The following is a 14,636-nucleotide window of genomic DNA, read 5'->3' as shown; positions in this document are numbered from 1 at the left end:
TGATGATTGTATGTAAAAAATATTTTGTTACTGAGCTGAATGTTTACTGGATCAGTCCAGACAGAAACTGTTGTGCTCTGTATCTAAACGTTGTCAATATGTAGCAGTGTCCTTGTTTTTACTAAGCTCTTTCTGTACTAATTTTGCCAAAGCATGTGTTCTTTCAGTATGGTATTTTTAATTGATCTGAATTGCATAAAGTATTATACTTTCTAGTAGTATAGTATTTAGTATTTACAGTATCAGGTGGCAAATTCACATTATTAATTAAAATGAATATAAATCCTGAAGCGCAAACGCGACTTTTTCTTTAATTTTTGAAAGCAATGATATTTTTAGTAACTGTGTTATCCCTCTTGTTTGCTGAGTACAGTCGGAGGAGGATGAATTGGAGTTGGTGAGTTTGGGCTACTGTTTGATGAGAGAGAGCAAGATGCTGAAAATGTCTTTTACTACAGCTTTTTAACTGTAGTTTCATTACATATTTTAAATAATTCCAGTGTTCCCTTGGTAGCAGACAAATATACATTTATCATATCAAACTCAAAACCCAACCAATTCAAGTTTAAAATGCATCCAAAGTCTAGCACTTTCCATTTGTAAAGTCTATTTTTTTTTTCTTGAAAATATTTCTGTTTTTCTTGGAGGGAACATTGGAAAAGAGCCTTACAAAGTAACTGTCCATGTGTATAGGATATTTACTGTCTTTTATGCAAAATATAAATAACCACTTATCATCCCGTAAATTGCTGGAATATTTTTAGAAAGTGGCTTCACTCATGAAGTTCTTCAGATTGTAACACAAGCCCTGTATTACTTCTTTTATTTTCAAGGAGATTACATCATTGCTGGTGAGGTCACCTTTTTGGACTTTAGAATTATTTCATCCTGCGTGAGATTATCAAACCACAGGGGTGTTCCCTGTTTACCAAAGGAATAGAGAATTGCAGATGAATAATTCTACCTTTTTCCAGTGAAAAGATATTCTGCTTTTGAAAGGGAACTCTTGGGATTTGTATTTTTTCTATTTTTTTCCAAAAGGTTTTAACATTTGGCATTCTGTCTGGAGAATAATGTAAGGCTAAAATAATTTGTAACTTATTTTTAGAGCAATTTGCAAATTGTTTAGCTGCTGTAGCACAAACCATGCAGAAGATGCTGCATCTGTGTGCAATTGTAAAGATGCACAGTCTGGCTATTGCATACTTTGATTTATTTTTGAACATGGACCTGTTGCTAATATGAGGCTCTAATTGCATGAAAGCATGGAAAATGTAGTGATTTAGATAAGTTTCTTGATGAATGCATGCTATTGGTTGATTTTTATATTAAACATGAGCAATAGATTTACAAAAGTAAGGGGAAATTATTTTTTTGAAAAATCAGTATTGAAGTTTTTAAGGTTTATATTGGTATGACTTGCTAGTTGAGCAGCTAAACAGCTGTCATGCCTGTTCTCACCTTTATAGAGAAGTGTCTGGTTTCCAGTGCGAGAAATAAAGCTCTAATTCAACTTAAAAACGCTTAATCAAAATATCGGTGCAATTGGAATTAATGCAAAAGCCCTTGAATTAAGGTATTCCTACCTATTAAAAATCGCTGTGCTCTTTGCAGTGTGAAATAGTGCAGTTTGGGGTACGGATACTGTATGGAGCGTGGGCCCTCTAGTGGTTTTAAAAACTGGGCTCAGCTGGTGGGGGAAGAAAGCTCACACAAAGAAAATGTAGCAGTCTTCCCCAGAGCTGCTAAAGAAATACGAGGTACACCTGCAATGGTACGTCTCATTATGCTAATTTCTGATGCCAGTTCCAATGCTAGGAAGCAGTTCTGAGTCATCTCTCTGAACATTCATTCTGTATGCTTGGAACTCAGCACTGAATATGAACACCAGATACAAACAGTAGCATAGCATGAAATAAAGATGTTGAATTCTTCCTGTTACTGGTATTATTTGCACCAGTTTAAAAAATAATTTTAAAATTCCTCAAACTTGTCATGAATCTTTGGCTGAATCTCCAAGTACAACAAATAGTAGCCACATCTAAATATTTCGTGGTGTCTTGGTATCTTTATGGCTGAGTGTTCAGGAATTATAAAAAAAAAAAAAAAAAAAAAAAAAAAAAAAAAAAAAATCCCATGGGGAAATCCTTTGGTCTGGATTGTTTCCCAGTATACTCCTCTTAACTTTTCCATTATACAGTAATCCCAACTTTATAGGCTGCCATCCAAAAAAGCTTTGGAAAAAGGTCAATTCCTGACAAACACAAAAATCTGCTCTAATAACATATCTTTATGCCAGATAAACTTGGTCTAGCAGAGATTTTCAGAAGTACGTAAGTGATTTAAAGGGATAAATTACACAGAAAATCCATGTGACTTTCTCTGTGACTTAAAGCTTTGAAATCTGGGAGCTCTGCAGCAGAGTGGGTACATCTGCTGAAGAAATGCCAACATGCCTCCAAATTCTTAGGAGGCTCAAAGGTGGGCTTTCAACAGCAGCTGGGCAGAAGAGGGATCGGAAGCTGGTACCTGGTGGAAGGTGGTACCTAACTTGAATGTGGTAGCTGTGGCATACTTCCTTAAACTGGAAAGATACAAACCAAGGATTGATAACCCTCAATTCATCTTCACAAGTTTAAGCTTAAAATTGAATACAGCCCTGTCCCTGCTCATTCCAATATTATAAAAGGAATCATGAATTTTTAATACTCCTCTCTCAAGGTCAGAGTGGAGAAAAAAAATGAAAGTGCTGCAGATACTGAAATACTTGTATACCTGTCCAAACTAAGAAAAAATTAGTAGTTGCTTCAGTCTTTTAAAGCTAGGAAGTAGAACTCTACCAAAGATGAAAAACTGTTACTTTTGGAGTATGTATTTTTTTTCAGAGATAGAGACTTGCTTCAGAAACATATTTTCAGCAGTTTGAAATCCAGCTCCCTTAACTGGGAGTGGTTCTGTAAGAATGTAGAAATATAGGGTGTAGAGCCTTCTAGTGTTTCTAAGACTTCCATAGGTAAAACTAAGTATCTGTTGTTTAAAAATAAAAAAATGTAGCATTTCCTGTTCTTGACAGTATCTGGCATGGCTAAATGGTGTTGAACTATGTATTTTGAAGGAAGATTTAAAGTTGCCTTCATGAGGAGTAGTATGTTCTGTGACAGAGCAGCTTTACTGTCTGGTGGTATTCACCACAGTGTTTAATGCAAGGTTTTCTAAACAGTAAAATTGGTTAAAGAGCTTAATTTGATATGTTTGCTTCAGATGTTCGTTGTGGTGGATGGGGAAGGCTGTTATTAAAAAGCCACATCGTGCCTACAGTTAGATAATCTGAGACAATCTAGTTTAGCTATTTTTCCTGTCAAAAAGCACAGTTGCTCTCTGAACTCAAATGTCATTTGCTTTGAAACGTATCTGCATTATAACAAGTACTCTCTCAGTTTCTCAGGAACCATGGGAACAGCAAGATTATTTTATCACTGAAGTCTTATCAACACAAATTTAGAACATCTCTGTGTTCCTTTCAGGACAGGTGTAGTCAGCACAGTGTCAAAACTGGCAGCTAAAGTTTTGAAAATTGGATATACAACTGGGAAGTGGGAGACTCTTCTGGTGGAACTGCACCTCACCATCTGCACTAAAACCCCTTTAAAAAAATAAGACTAAAACCTCTTAAATCACTTAAGAACTTCTGAGAATTGTTGTATATGCTCCTAAGAAATTGCATTTCTCTTTATGTCCTTCAACTCTAACACTATTGAAATCTGCATGCATGAGAAGCGGATCAGTGAGTCTTAATTAATTTTTCATTTCAGTTTGCCAAGATAATTTTGGTTGTCTTGAAATATTTTGGCTTGTTTAGAAAATCCGTCATGACAAAAAGGATGTATTTGTAACTAAAAAATAAATCAAAGAAACACATCTTAATTGAGTGCTATTTTTATATTAGTGCTTGATTTTCCATTGTTCTAACTGATATCACAAGACATTGTTATTTTTAATCATTTATAGAATACCCAAAGGATAAGTAGTTCTCAGTCTACACAGCCTCTTGCTACCCCTGTGGTGTCTGTGACAACTCCAAGCTTGCCTCCGCAGGGATTGGTGTATTCGGCCATGCCTACTGCCTACAACACTGGTAAGCATTGTTTTTAATAAGTGGCTTGATTTGTCAGATGTACAAGGCTTTCGTGATTCATAAGCCCAGAAAAATCTGCATTTCTGTGACATTTCACTTAATTTTCCTATTCGGTTCAAATGAAGGCTTTTATTCATCAAAAATGAGCCTTTAGCTTGTAAAATGTGTAAATGTTGAGACTTATATCAGGAAGAAACTTTCAGTCAGTCAGGTTGCACAGAGCTGAATGCAGAGAGCGAGACAATAAAGTGCATTGCTTACAGCAGTAGTATTGCAGCTATCCATCGGAGAGCCGAAATGCCTCACATTTGAGTGATAGTTGGTACTGCAGAGCATACTGTCCCGTTCATTCTGCTCTGCTTGGTTCCAACAGCAGGAGGGAATTGGATTCTACTGGGGCTTTCAATTTACGAAAAAGCCCAGATGTACAAAGCTCAGACAGGGCCTTCTCTTCAGTAGTTCTATCAAGAGTGAGGTGGGGACTCGTGGGAAGGTGCTGTCAGCGTTTCACCACTGCAAGTCTCTTGTTACCCAAAGGACCTTAAAACTGCTTTTTATCCAAGATGGGTGTGATGTAAGGAATTCAATAATACAAGTGATAATTGGTTTGCCTGTTTAGAAAGTAGTTCATGATGTGGTGCCTCCATACCAGTAGAGATAATTCTGTCTTCAATCTCAAGGTTCTTTATTTGTTACAGACCTTGTATGTAATCAGTGAAGGAATCTTTGTAATCACTTCCCTGAAAGGCTGCAGCCTTGATGGGGTCAGGTTGATTACCATTGATCCGTGATGCATTGTTTAATTTTCAAATGCACCTGCAGAGAAACTACATTGCAGATAAGTGTCAATAAAGCGCAGATAAGTGTCAATAAAGTTTGTAAGTTAAAATAAATTTTGGTCAAAACTAAAAAAGCAAACAATGGAAATAATTCCCCAGTTAGTTGTTCTGTTTAGATGAAGTCTAGTTAAGACATTCAAATGTAAGTGCTGTGATTTGTTAAAACAGGAATTTCTGAACTGGGGATGCCTGTGTTAACAATGTTTGTCTTATTTGGTAGGCTTTTGAAATCTAAAAATCTAAAAATCTTGCTTCTCTCTTCTGCAGTGATAGCTCTTAGGAACAGAGCTACAATAGAGAGCTTCCATTTAGAGCTGATCAACTCTGTCTAAACAAAAGGGCCTGAGAATATGATTCTCTTTCTATGAATCTGGGAAGATCCACACCTCCAGTAGAGGAGATTCCTCAGTAACATCTTTTCCATCGACCTGTGTCATCTGTGACGGCTACACACGAGTAGCTGGCAGGCATGAGGCACTTGGGAACCTGGGAAGCAGCGGAGTGTGTACTAGGAAGGAATAAATCACCTTCCCTTAAGGAGCCACTGTGTTGGGTTTACGTGGCAAGGTTTTGGTAGTGGTGGGGTGAAGGGGGCCAGGGACACACAGGTGCTGCAGGGGTGGGGTGGCTTCTCTAAGAATAGATCAGGAGCTGCCCAAAGCTGAGCCCATCAGCAATGCTGGCGGTGCCTCATGATAATGTATTTAAGAAAGGGTAAAAAATGCTCTGCTGATCTATTGTCAGTGACCTAATGTTCTTACTCTTGTGTAAAGGTCAGGACAAATCCAAAAATCCTTCAAGGTTTGTAGAAAATGGCCAAAACCTGACTGATAGAGAGGTTTTGTAATCTTCCTTTTCTGCAAGGAGGAGCGCTGTCAGGAGGCTGTGGTGTTGGAAGATGGAATGGGTAGAGCAGCCATCCATTCATAATCATTTCCCTGCCCCCAAAAAGATGGGATTTCATACATTTTCTCCACTTTTTTTAGCCTTGGAAGTCTTCGCTACTGTTTTTACTTTAGACTTACAGCCAAACAACTTGCATCTTCTTGTATCTTTTTGCATTAATGTGCTTGTTCACTGACATTTCCTACCCTTCAGCCACTTTCTGCACTGGGTTGCCTCAGAGGTGATGCCCCCGGGCAGTTATGGGCATGCAGGAGCTTTGCATTTTGAGAGGGACTGTTTAGTCACCAGCAACAGTAAATATTTATACTGAGGTAGCACCCAACTAAATTGTTGAACATTTATGCAAATAATTGCCACCCCAAGGGGATTAAAGTCTAAAGAAATGAATGAAGGAGAGGATGGGGTTACAACAGTAGTATAAGGATCAGAAAATTATGCTTGGTAACTTGTTTTGGATTATAAATTTAAGTATGAGTTTGCTGGATGTACAGATCTTGGATTGATATTTTCCAGAAAAATTGTTTATATTATTGCATTTATTGGCTGTTTAAAGTAAACAGTCTGGTCCCTGCTCAGGTGACCCACACTGAGTTTTATCTGTTGCCTAACAAATCCCTTCATTCTCTCACACTGTCTGATGTTGTTTCAGGGAGCAGTGTTGTGTGTGTTCCTCATCCAGAATAACCTGTAAGATAATGGCTAAAACATCGAAAAGATGCGATGGGTTGTAGTCTGAATCTTAGGAAGCAGCAAAGACAGTTGAAACTGGTGTCTTACATAATGGACAAGTGCTGTTTTCACTGGGATATAATTTTAAAAAACAGCCCATTTCCTTTGATAATGCAGTAATTTGTGAAAAGCTTTTAGACTTTAGTGTTTTTCAGACACTTTAAAATTGTTTCTATTAGATTAAGCCTTTCAGGGGATTTGCAAAAAGAAATCTGATGTTGAAGACAAATTGTCATCTGGGTATTCTCAGGGTAGTCCACACTTACACAGGAATTTCAGTTTTGCAGTTCAAGGACTAAAATAAAATATAGATACCTAAATGTTTTTTCTGGATCGATAGGGCTTTTTTCAAGTCTGGAAGGGATAGATTCAGCTCTCGGATCCTTAATTAAAATGTCGGCTATCAGTTTTGCACAATTATTTTATATGATTCGTTTTGCTGGAGAAGTGTTATTTCTGCAGATTAGTGGAGGAAGGGCCAGAACAAACCGAGTTACTCGTTCTAAAACAGTCTAGGCATTTTTAAAAAATACTCGAAAACACAGAGATCAGTTAAATAGTAACTTAGACTTGAGCAGAGTGTATGTGGCCATAAATTATATCACTGCTTTAGGTCAGTTATTTAGCAAAGGCACAAACTTCTAAGGTATCTTGTTGTTAGGGTCCCAGCAGTAATGGTTTCCAGCATGTAGAAGGCACTGTCTTATCTGTATGGCTTTTCCCTCTTGCAGCAAGTCACTCATTGGTGAAATCAGTGTCCTGCTTCTGCTGTGAGCAGATACATGATTATTTAGGGGTGTGATAATGCAGCTACTTGTGTGGTGGTGTATGTATTCTTTGGAAAAGTATCTCTCAAACCCCTGTCATCAGACACGTTCTGTCAAAGGTACCAGAAGTTAATTCTCCATTATCATAAAAACTATTTTTGCAAAGAAAAAAATAACATGGAAACTGAGCTCCTATAAACATTTTCTTCAGGTCTGCTCTGACAGAAATCCCATTGGCATGGAATAGCACATCCATCTCAAGTGTTTACATTTCCTATGCTTGCAGGTTGTCATAGGTCTGGCTGCTTTGAAGGTTGAGGGCATGTCGTAGTCATTGGAGGGCTGTGTGTGTATATCTATCAATCTTTTTTTTTTTTTAAGTTTTGTCTTGCAAAAGGGCTTTGGATCTATCAGCTTGGGAAAAATTTCTCTGAATCTGTGCAGAAATTCTTGTGAAGGGTTTTTTTGAGTTTCAAGAAAAATGTTAACTGAGAAGAAATGAAACAAAAAGGCAGCTTATCACATGCTGGGGTGCAGCTGAGATTCCCATTGTCTTCATGAAGATTCTTGCAGTGCTGCATGTGCATCTCTGGAAAGCACAACACCCCCGTGGGGCTGGGCTCACCTCCCTGCATAGGCTGTCACGAGGGAGACCCAGAAGTTGTCCACAGCAAACCAGTTGGTGGGTGGGAATAGGGAAATTGTACAGGAAAGCTTATCTCAGGAGGGATAAATCATAATGGTGTTGTCATATTAAAAGAAACAAACCCAACATCTCCCCCTGCCCCCCCCCAACAAAACAACCCAAAACCAACACCAAACCTAAACGCAAACCCTACTTGAGGAGAATTTTTGGTCCATCTGCTGGCAGTGTAAAATAAGTCTGACTGCTAGCATTTTGCTGCATTCTCAAGAGACTAGAAATTATTTTAAGGAAGTTATATTACAAAATAATTACAAGCAGAGAAGTGTTTGTGGCTTTGTTTTAAAACCTGAAAGAAGAGCATGAGTGATAATGATAAAGTGAAAATAACTTCACCTCTGTGAATGAAGTGAGAACTGTCTGAGCCTTACAGCCTGGCCAGAACTAACAGCCAGTCACTGACTGCTGATTAGGAATAGATTGCATTTTCCATTATCCATTTAAGTTGTATTTCTGAACAATTATATTTTTTTTTATGCTAAGTAAAGAAGTTTCTTTTGTTTATTTAATACAGAGATGACAGGTTAATTAGGCATAAAGTAACGAGTGAATTTGTTGCGGGGAGAGGGAGAATGTGATGCATCGGGGTCGGCCGCACAAGCGGAGTGGGCGGAGGGTCCCTGAGGCTGCAGTGACTTTGGTCCTGTCCCCCTTGGGCACCAGGCCCTGCCGCTGGTGTCCAGCGCTGCTCCCCTGGCAGGATCTGGGTAAAGGTTGGAGGGCTCTGACCTGTGCTGTAGGACCAGCAGGCAAATGAGATCAGTGTCTCATCTGATCAGCTGCTGCCTCCTGTCTGGGAATGGAACTGCAATCGGGATGTCTCCAGTGCAAGAAACACCATTCCTTTCTAATGACTTGTATGAATTCTTCCCTTTTAGTTTCATTTTGAAGTTTTCATGTAGACAGAAATCTTAAAAAATGCAAATACTTGTCTTACTGTAAGGTGCACATATATATGCACAAAAAGGCATGAAGATGTACCTGTGGGTTTAGAAGAAGCTATGAGACAGCAAGATGTTGGAATTGAAAGCGGAATGCAAAAAAAACACTTGTAATTTGGAGGCTTATGTCCTGTTAAACTCCTTGTGAAGTTAGGAGGCTCCCAGCCGTCAGTTTGCGCGTTTGGACTCCTTTGGGTCACTCGCCTTTATTGGTTTTGGGCAGAAAGCCTTTATATTTGTGTGTGTGTGCACATATCGCATATATTCTCATGTGTATATATAAAAAATAAATCTATGAACTACTTTCTTGTTTGTTTTTCCCTCTCAGATTACTCCTTGACTAGTGCAGACCTGTCTGCCTTGCAGGGATTCAACTCCCCAGGAATGCTGTCCTTGGGGCAGGTATCTGCCTGGCAGCAGCACCATCTCGGCCCAGCAGCCCTCAGCTCTCTCGTGTAAGTACCCCGATAACGTCCCGGTACCGCACCCCCTCGGGAGCTTCTGCTGCTCCAAGCTGAATAATCCACACCAGGGAATATTTAGCACGAGGCTGTTTTCATGTCATGTCTGCTGGGGGTGGTGTGTTGTCTTTCAAGTTGGCTCCTTGGCTGCAGAAGCGTTTGTGTTTGCTGCTGTTTGTCCCCTCGGTCAGTTCAGCCTCCTGGTGAGGAGCTGTGTCCCTGCAGGCCCAGCTTCTTACAGAGGAGTCACCTGGGTGGTGAACTCAAATATTGGAAATAGGAGGTATTTCTGTTTGGTTTTCACTTCTATAAATGCATTCAGACCTTTAATTAATGCTATTTCAACCTTACTTCTTCAGTAAGTTGCATTTATTGACATACTTGTTGTGAGGGTGTTGAACCACAAGACCACACCATTACACACACACACACACACACACACACACACACACACACACATATTGTTACTTTGTTTTCCTTTTTCATGTCGTCTTATTTCTGCCTTTTGGTTTTCTTTTTCCCAGTACTGGCAGCCAGCTATCTCAGGGTTCAAATTTATCCATTAATACCAACCAAAACATCAACATAAAATCTGAACCAATCTCACCTCCCCGGGACCGTGTGACTCCCTCTGGGTTCCCGCAACAGCCGCAGCAGGCGCAGGCGCAGCCGCCGCAGGCGCAGGCGCCGCCGTCGCGGCAGGAGCTGGGCCGCTCTCCTGTCGACAGCCTCAGCAGCTCCAGCAGCTCCTACGACGGCAGCGACCGCGAGGACCCGAGGAGCGATTTCCACTCGCCTGTCGTGCTGGGAAGGCCCCCGAATTCAGAAGATAGGGAGAGTCCATCGGTAAAACGAATGAGGATGGACACATGGGTGACATAAACTTGCGGTGTTGCCTCTCCAGTTTTGTGTTCTCAAAATGAACTGTCCTGACATATCTAAATTTATAAATAAGGACGTGGAATAAGTATATTTATATGTATATACATACATGCATATATATATCTTCACATGCATATATATGTGCTAGTGTGTGTAGCATACACAAAATCATCAGGCACTTACGACAAACTTCTTGTATAGCTGCAGATGTCCCATGGTAAAACGTAACAGAACAATCCTATAGGTATTGATCTAGTCTGGCACTTACCTGGACTTGTTGTTTTAATAATATAACCTGTTTTGCAAAGAAACATTGTACCCGCATTATAATCCTACCACACTAGATTGCAGAAACCAAGAGGGCTCGCCTGTAGTAATGTCCCTGTGTGTTTTATTCAAGCTGTATGGTTACTTGTAGTTAAGAAATAATGCTTTGTAGCAGCAGAGCAGTAGAAAAGCAGGAAGAAGAAAGCAATACTGTACATAAAATGACCTTTATATTACCCAACCTGGCATGGGTCTCTATTGCAGAGGGTGCATGGAGAAGGGCTGATGCTATAAGAAATAAAAATAAAAAAAAACAAAAACAAAAACCCTGTTTTGCACGTGCAAAAAAAAAAAATAGTGTATTGGGTCAAAGAAGTGATTTTTTTAATGAGTGAAAGAGACATAGAGAACTCGCATGAAATATTCAGAAAATATTAGCCTAGAAAATAGAACATTAACAAAATAAAATTAATATATTAAGTTATAATTGGAATATGTTTGACAAATTTGTTTTTACGTTCATACCTTTGAAAAATATAGAAACGGATTTTAGCTCATGTATATTTTATATTAAAGAAAACAATACCCTAATGAATTGAAGACTATATATAAAGTTATATACAGTACTTTTGAACACATTCTGCTATGAATTATTTATATAAGCCAAAGCTGTATGTTGTAGCTTTTTTGTAGAGTATAGTTTTATCTTATTTTGACTTTCTAGTTTTTGCTTTCAAAGATGAAAAGGAAAAACTTGCAGGCGGAACCTTGGGGGAAAAATAAGCCATGAACACTTATATGTAAATTTAAATTTGAGCCAAACTCTTTGTGTATATAGCATCCTAAATATATTATCACCTTTGGTGTAAGTACCTATGTATTGTACGTTCACCAGATTAAAAAGTATATTTTTGTGGATTGACGCCAACTTGAAAAAAGGCGAGGTCCTTATTAAGTAGAGTATTCACTGTTTAATATTTACTATTTTGTTAAATATACTGTACTTTCTTTGGATTTTAATTATTATTAATATTATTATCCAGATTTTTCAGAGGGTGTATAAAGGGGTTGTCCCCCTCACTGGTGGTGAATGTGTGCCGTTAAATTGTAATCTCTGTGCTGTATGGTTAAGCTTCATTATACATTTTATATATATGTATATAAATAGCAAAGTGGCAAAAAAAAAAATCCGGTGTTAAGTTCATCCTGCATAAATATAAAAAATCTGTTACAACACATTTTAAGGCATCATTTTAAAGCTGCCTCTTCTAAGGAGGAAAAAAAAAGTGGAAAAACTTGACCTAATTTCTCATGATAGGGAAATAACACATATCAGATGAGCACAAAAGGTTTTTTAAGTTGGTAAGTGGTTTGGGATAAATGAGTGAATTTGCTGTTCCTCTTTGCTGTTCCCTGAAAGCCAGAGGGCCGTGGTGTCTCCAGCCCCGGCGGGAGAGGGTTTTGTTCTGTCCTTGGAGGCGGCAGCGTGGTCTCGGTGCTGTAACAGTGCTCGCCCGGCAGCCCCTTGCCCCGGGGAGATTCTCGCCCGCCTCAGACCTGTTCCGCTGTGCGGGTAAAGCCAGATTTGAGCAGCAGAAAGTCTCGGGAGCCCAAAGCAGGGTATCCCGGCTTAGAGCAGCCCGGCTGGGTGCAGCTGGTTTCACCCTGAAGAAGATGGGTCTGTTCCCCGCCCGGCTGCGAGCTCTGTCCCTGCACCCCCAGGGGGCCAGAGCCAGAAACCAGACCCAGCAGCACCCGCCACCAGGTCTGATGGTACCTCTAGTGCTGGGGATGTAACCACAGCGCCCTTTTGTTATCCAAAGGCCTTTAAAGTCACCTCTGGTATCTGTTACATTTTTGCTTGGGTGTTCAATTAATTTTTTTTTTTCTGTAATATAAAATAAAAATCACTTGCTCGATCCTGTAACTAAGCAGCATGAGAAACGGAAATCCAGTGGGGACGGCATCTCCTCAGCTTTAGTGTGTGATTGAAGAACAAAGTCAGTGCATCCAGCTTCCAAAACCCCTCTCTCGTTGTCATGGCAACTTTTAAAAAACATACAGGTTTCAATTCGTTTCAGCCACTTACCTGTGGAGATTGCTCTCCATTTATTGTAGGTAATTACCGGTTCATGGAAAACAAGACTCGTTCTAAGGGCAAGTCTCTTTCCAAAGTAACTGAATTCACTTACCACTTCAGGGAACCTTTTAATGCTCTGAAAAGTTATGTGATTTTTTTCATTATTTATGCACATATATGAACTTTGCTGTACATCTGAGTGGGAGTTCTGCATTCACATTTACTGTCTATTTTCTTGTGTGCCTTATAAGATGGCTTTGCTGACTGTATCTCAATAGTCTTTATTTCTATGCAGGTTTTTAAACAGTACTATTACTGTTTTCTTAAAGAAAAAAGTTACGTAAGGGTTAGAGTTTGTATTGAAATTGCACCAATGAATTAAAAAAAAAAATAAATCTGTTCTTCAGAACTGCTTTGGGGCCTGTTCCCATGTTGCCCCTGCCCTGGCCCAGGCTCAGCAGAACAAGTCCTTCCCCAGACCTCCCCTGGCAGGGGAGAACTTCGGGCTCCTTGCAAAAACGGGAATCCTGGTTTTTAATAACAAGTAACTAACTTTGGAACATACTTTTTTAGGAATTGTAAAAATGTTTTATAAAAAAAAAAAAAGATGACATAGCACAGATCTTTCAACAGGTAAAAAAAAAATACTTTTTTTAATTAACTCGACTGAATGAAGTTGCAAGTGGATCCAAGCCTGGTCCGAACCCATTCGAGTCTGAATGATTCAAGATTTGTATCTCGATTGTGACAAATCACCTCTCCATCTTCGAGCTCTCACTATAGGGTTTAAAAATACATGTTATCAGGGATTCGTCAGAGAAAAATGCTTTAGCCTTTCACTTAAAGGACACTAATGCATCAGAAACTTGCGAATTACTGTGCGCACAAGAAATACATAGTAAATAAGGAACAAAATAACTCCTAACAATTGATCATGGGAAGAAGTTAAATTAGAATGTGAAAGAAAGACTTAACAAATGTAAACGTTTAAATCTTAGTAGAAACTTTCTTCACTTTGCTGTGCAAGAGAACACTGCTTTGCTATATTTAAAATGGCTTTTTTAAAAGAGATTTATGTATTTGGTAAATGTTTGTAGTCAACAGTTCACAAAGAAGCTGTTCACGGTTTAATGATGATAAGCCGTTTGGCGGCACAAGCTGGACTTTGTTGCCATCCTTGAGACGAATCTTTTAAGAAAAAAATAAGTTAATCTCAATTTTTTTCCCTGAATGTGTTGTTTTTTCTTCAATATACAATAAATATTCTAGTGAACTTTTTATCAAATGGTTAAGAAAATGCTAGAGGTTGTTGTAAAATATTTGTATCCTGCATTCACTAAAGTAAAGATACTGGCTTTTACTGTGTACTCCGGCCTCTCTCGTATTTGCAGAGCACGTGTTCCTGGGCAGCAGGGCTTTGCCCCCCCGGCGTCCGAAATACTCTTCAGATTCAGTTTTTGAATTCTTGGTTTTAAATTGCAGCGATGATTCTTTTCATCCGGAGGGGTTCTCTGGCATACGTACACTTGTTATCTCAAACGAAGGACCGATGCTCTCGAAGCACCGATTACAGAATACTGAACCGAAATTTGGGGACGAACCTGGGTCAATCCCGCCGGGTGGGGAAATGGCACCGCTGCGGGGCCAAGGGCCGGCTCGGCTCCGCGCCAGCAGCGGCTCAGGCCGCAAAAAACCCCACCACCACACTACACAAAAAAACCAAAACACAAGCTGTGTGGGGTGGGTGGTGCCCCTTGTGCCTTTATTTCATTTTTCTTTATTTAAAAACGTAATAATTTCCCCCCCCCAACAAAGGGATACATTTCCTTCACAGAAGAAAAATACAAGGGGTGTTCCAGTATGATTGTTCAGAGTCCTTGTTTACAAAAGTAGAGTCCCCTCAGGCTTTCCTGAGCGTTTTGTTTC

General features: G+C 39.4%; 1 protein-coding gene across 7 annotated transcripts in view; it reads left to right on the top strand.

Annotated features, from left to right (window-relative positions):
* Positions 1-14,077, top strand: part of MEF2A (myocyte enhancer factor 2A) — an 83,015-nt gene extending 68,938 nt beyond the window's left edge. For 5 of the 7 annotated variants that reach the window (XM_026855746.1, XM_026855747.1, XM_026855745.1 and 2 more), the window contains 4 exons: positions 374-397; positions 4,009-4,135; positions 9,349-9,475; positions 10,006-14,077. In XM_026855746.1, coding sequence (XP_026711547.1) covers positions 374-397; positions 4,009-4,135; positions 9,349-9,475; positions 10,006-10,363 — 636 coding nt within the window. In that variant the 3' untranslated portion in view covers positions 10,364-14,077. The remainder of the gene's footprint in view (positions 1-373; positions 398-4,008; positions 4,136-9,348; positions 9,476-10,005) is intronic. The other 2 variants (XM_026855749.1, XM_026855750.1) reach the window with 1 other exon arrangement.
* Positions 14,078-14,636: the final 559 nt, after the last annotated feature.

Source organism: Athene cunicularia, assembly GCF_003259725.1.
Source record: "Athene cunicularia isolate RWA chromosome 10 unlocalized genomic scaffold, athCun1 chr10_part1, whole genome shotgun sequence".
In the NCBI taxonomy this organism is placed as follows: domain Eukaryota; kingdom Metazoa; phylum Chordata; class Aves; order Strigiformes; family Strigidae; genus Athene; species Athene cunicularia.
Note: the sequence above shows the minus strand (reverse complement) of the source record. Positions and strands in the feature narration are given on the sequence as shown.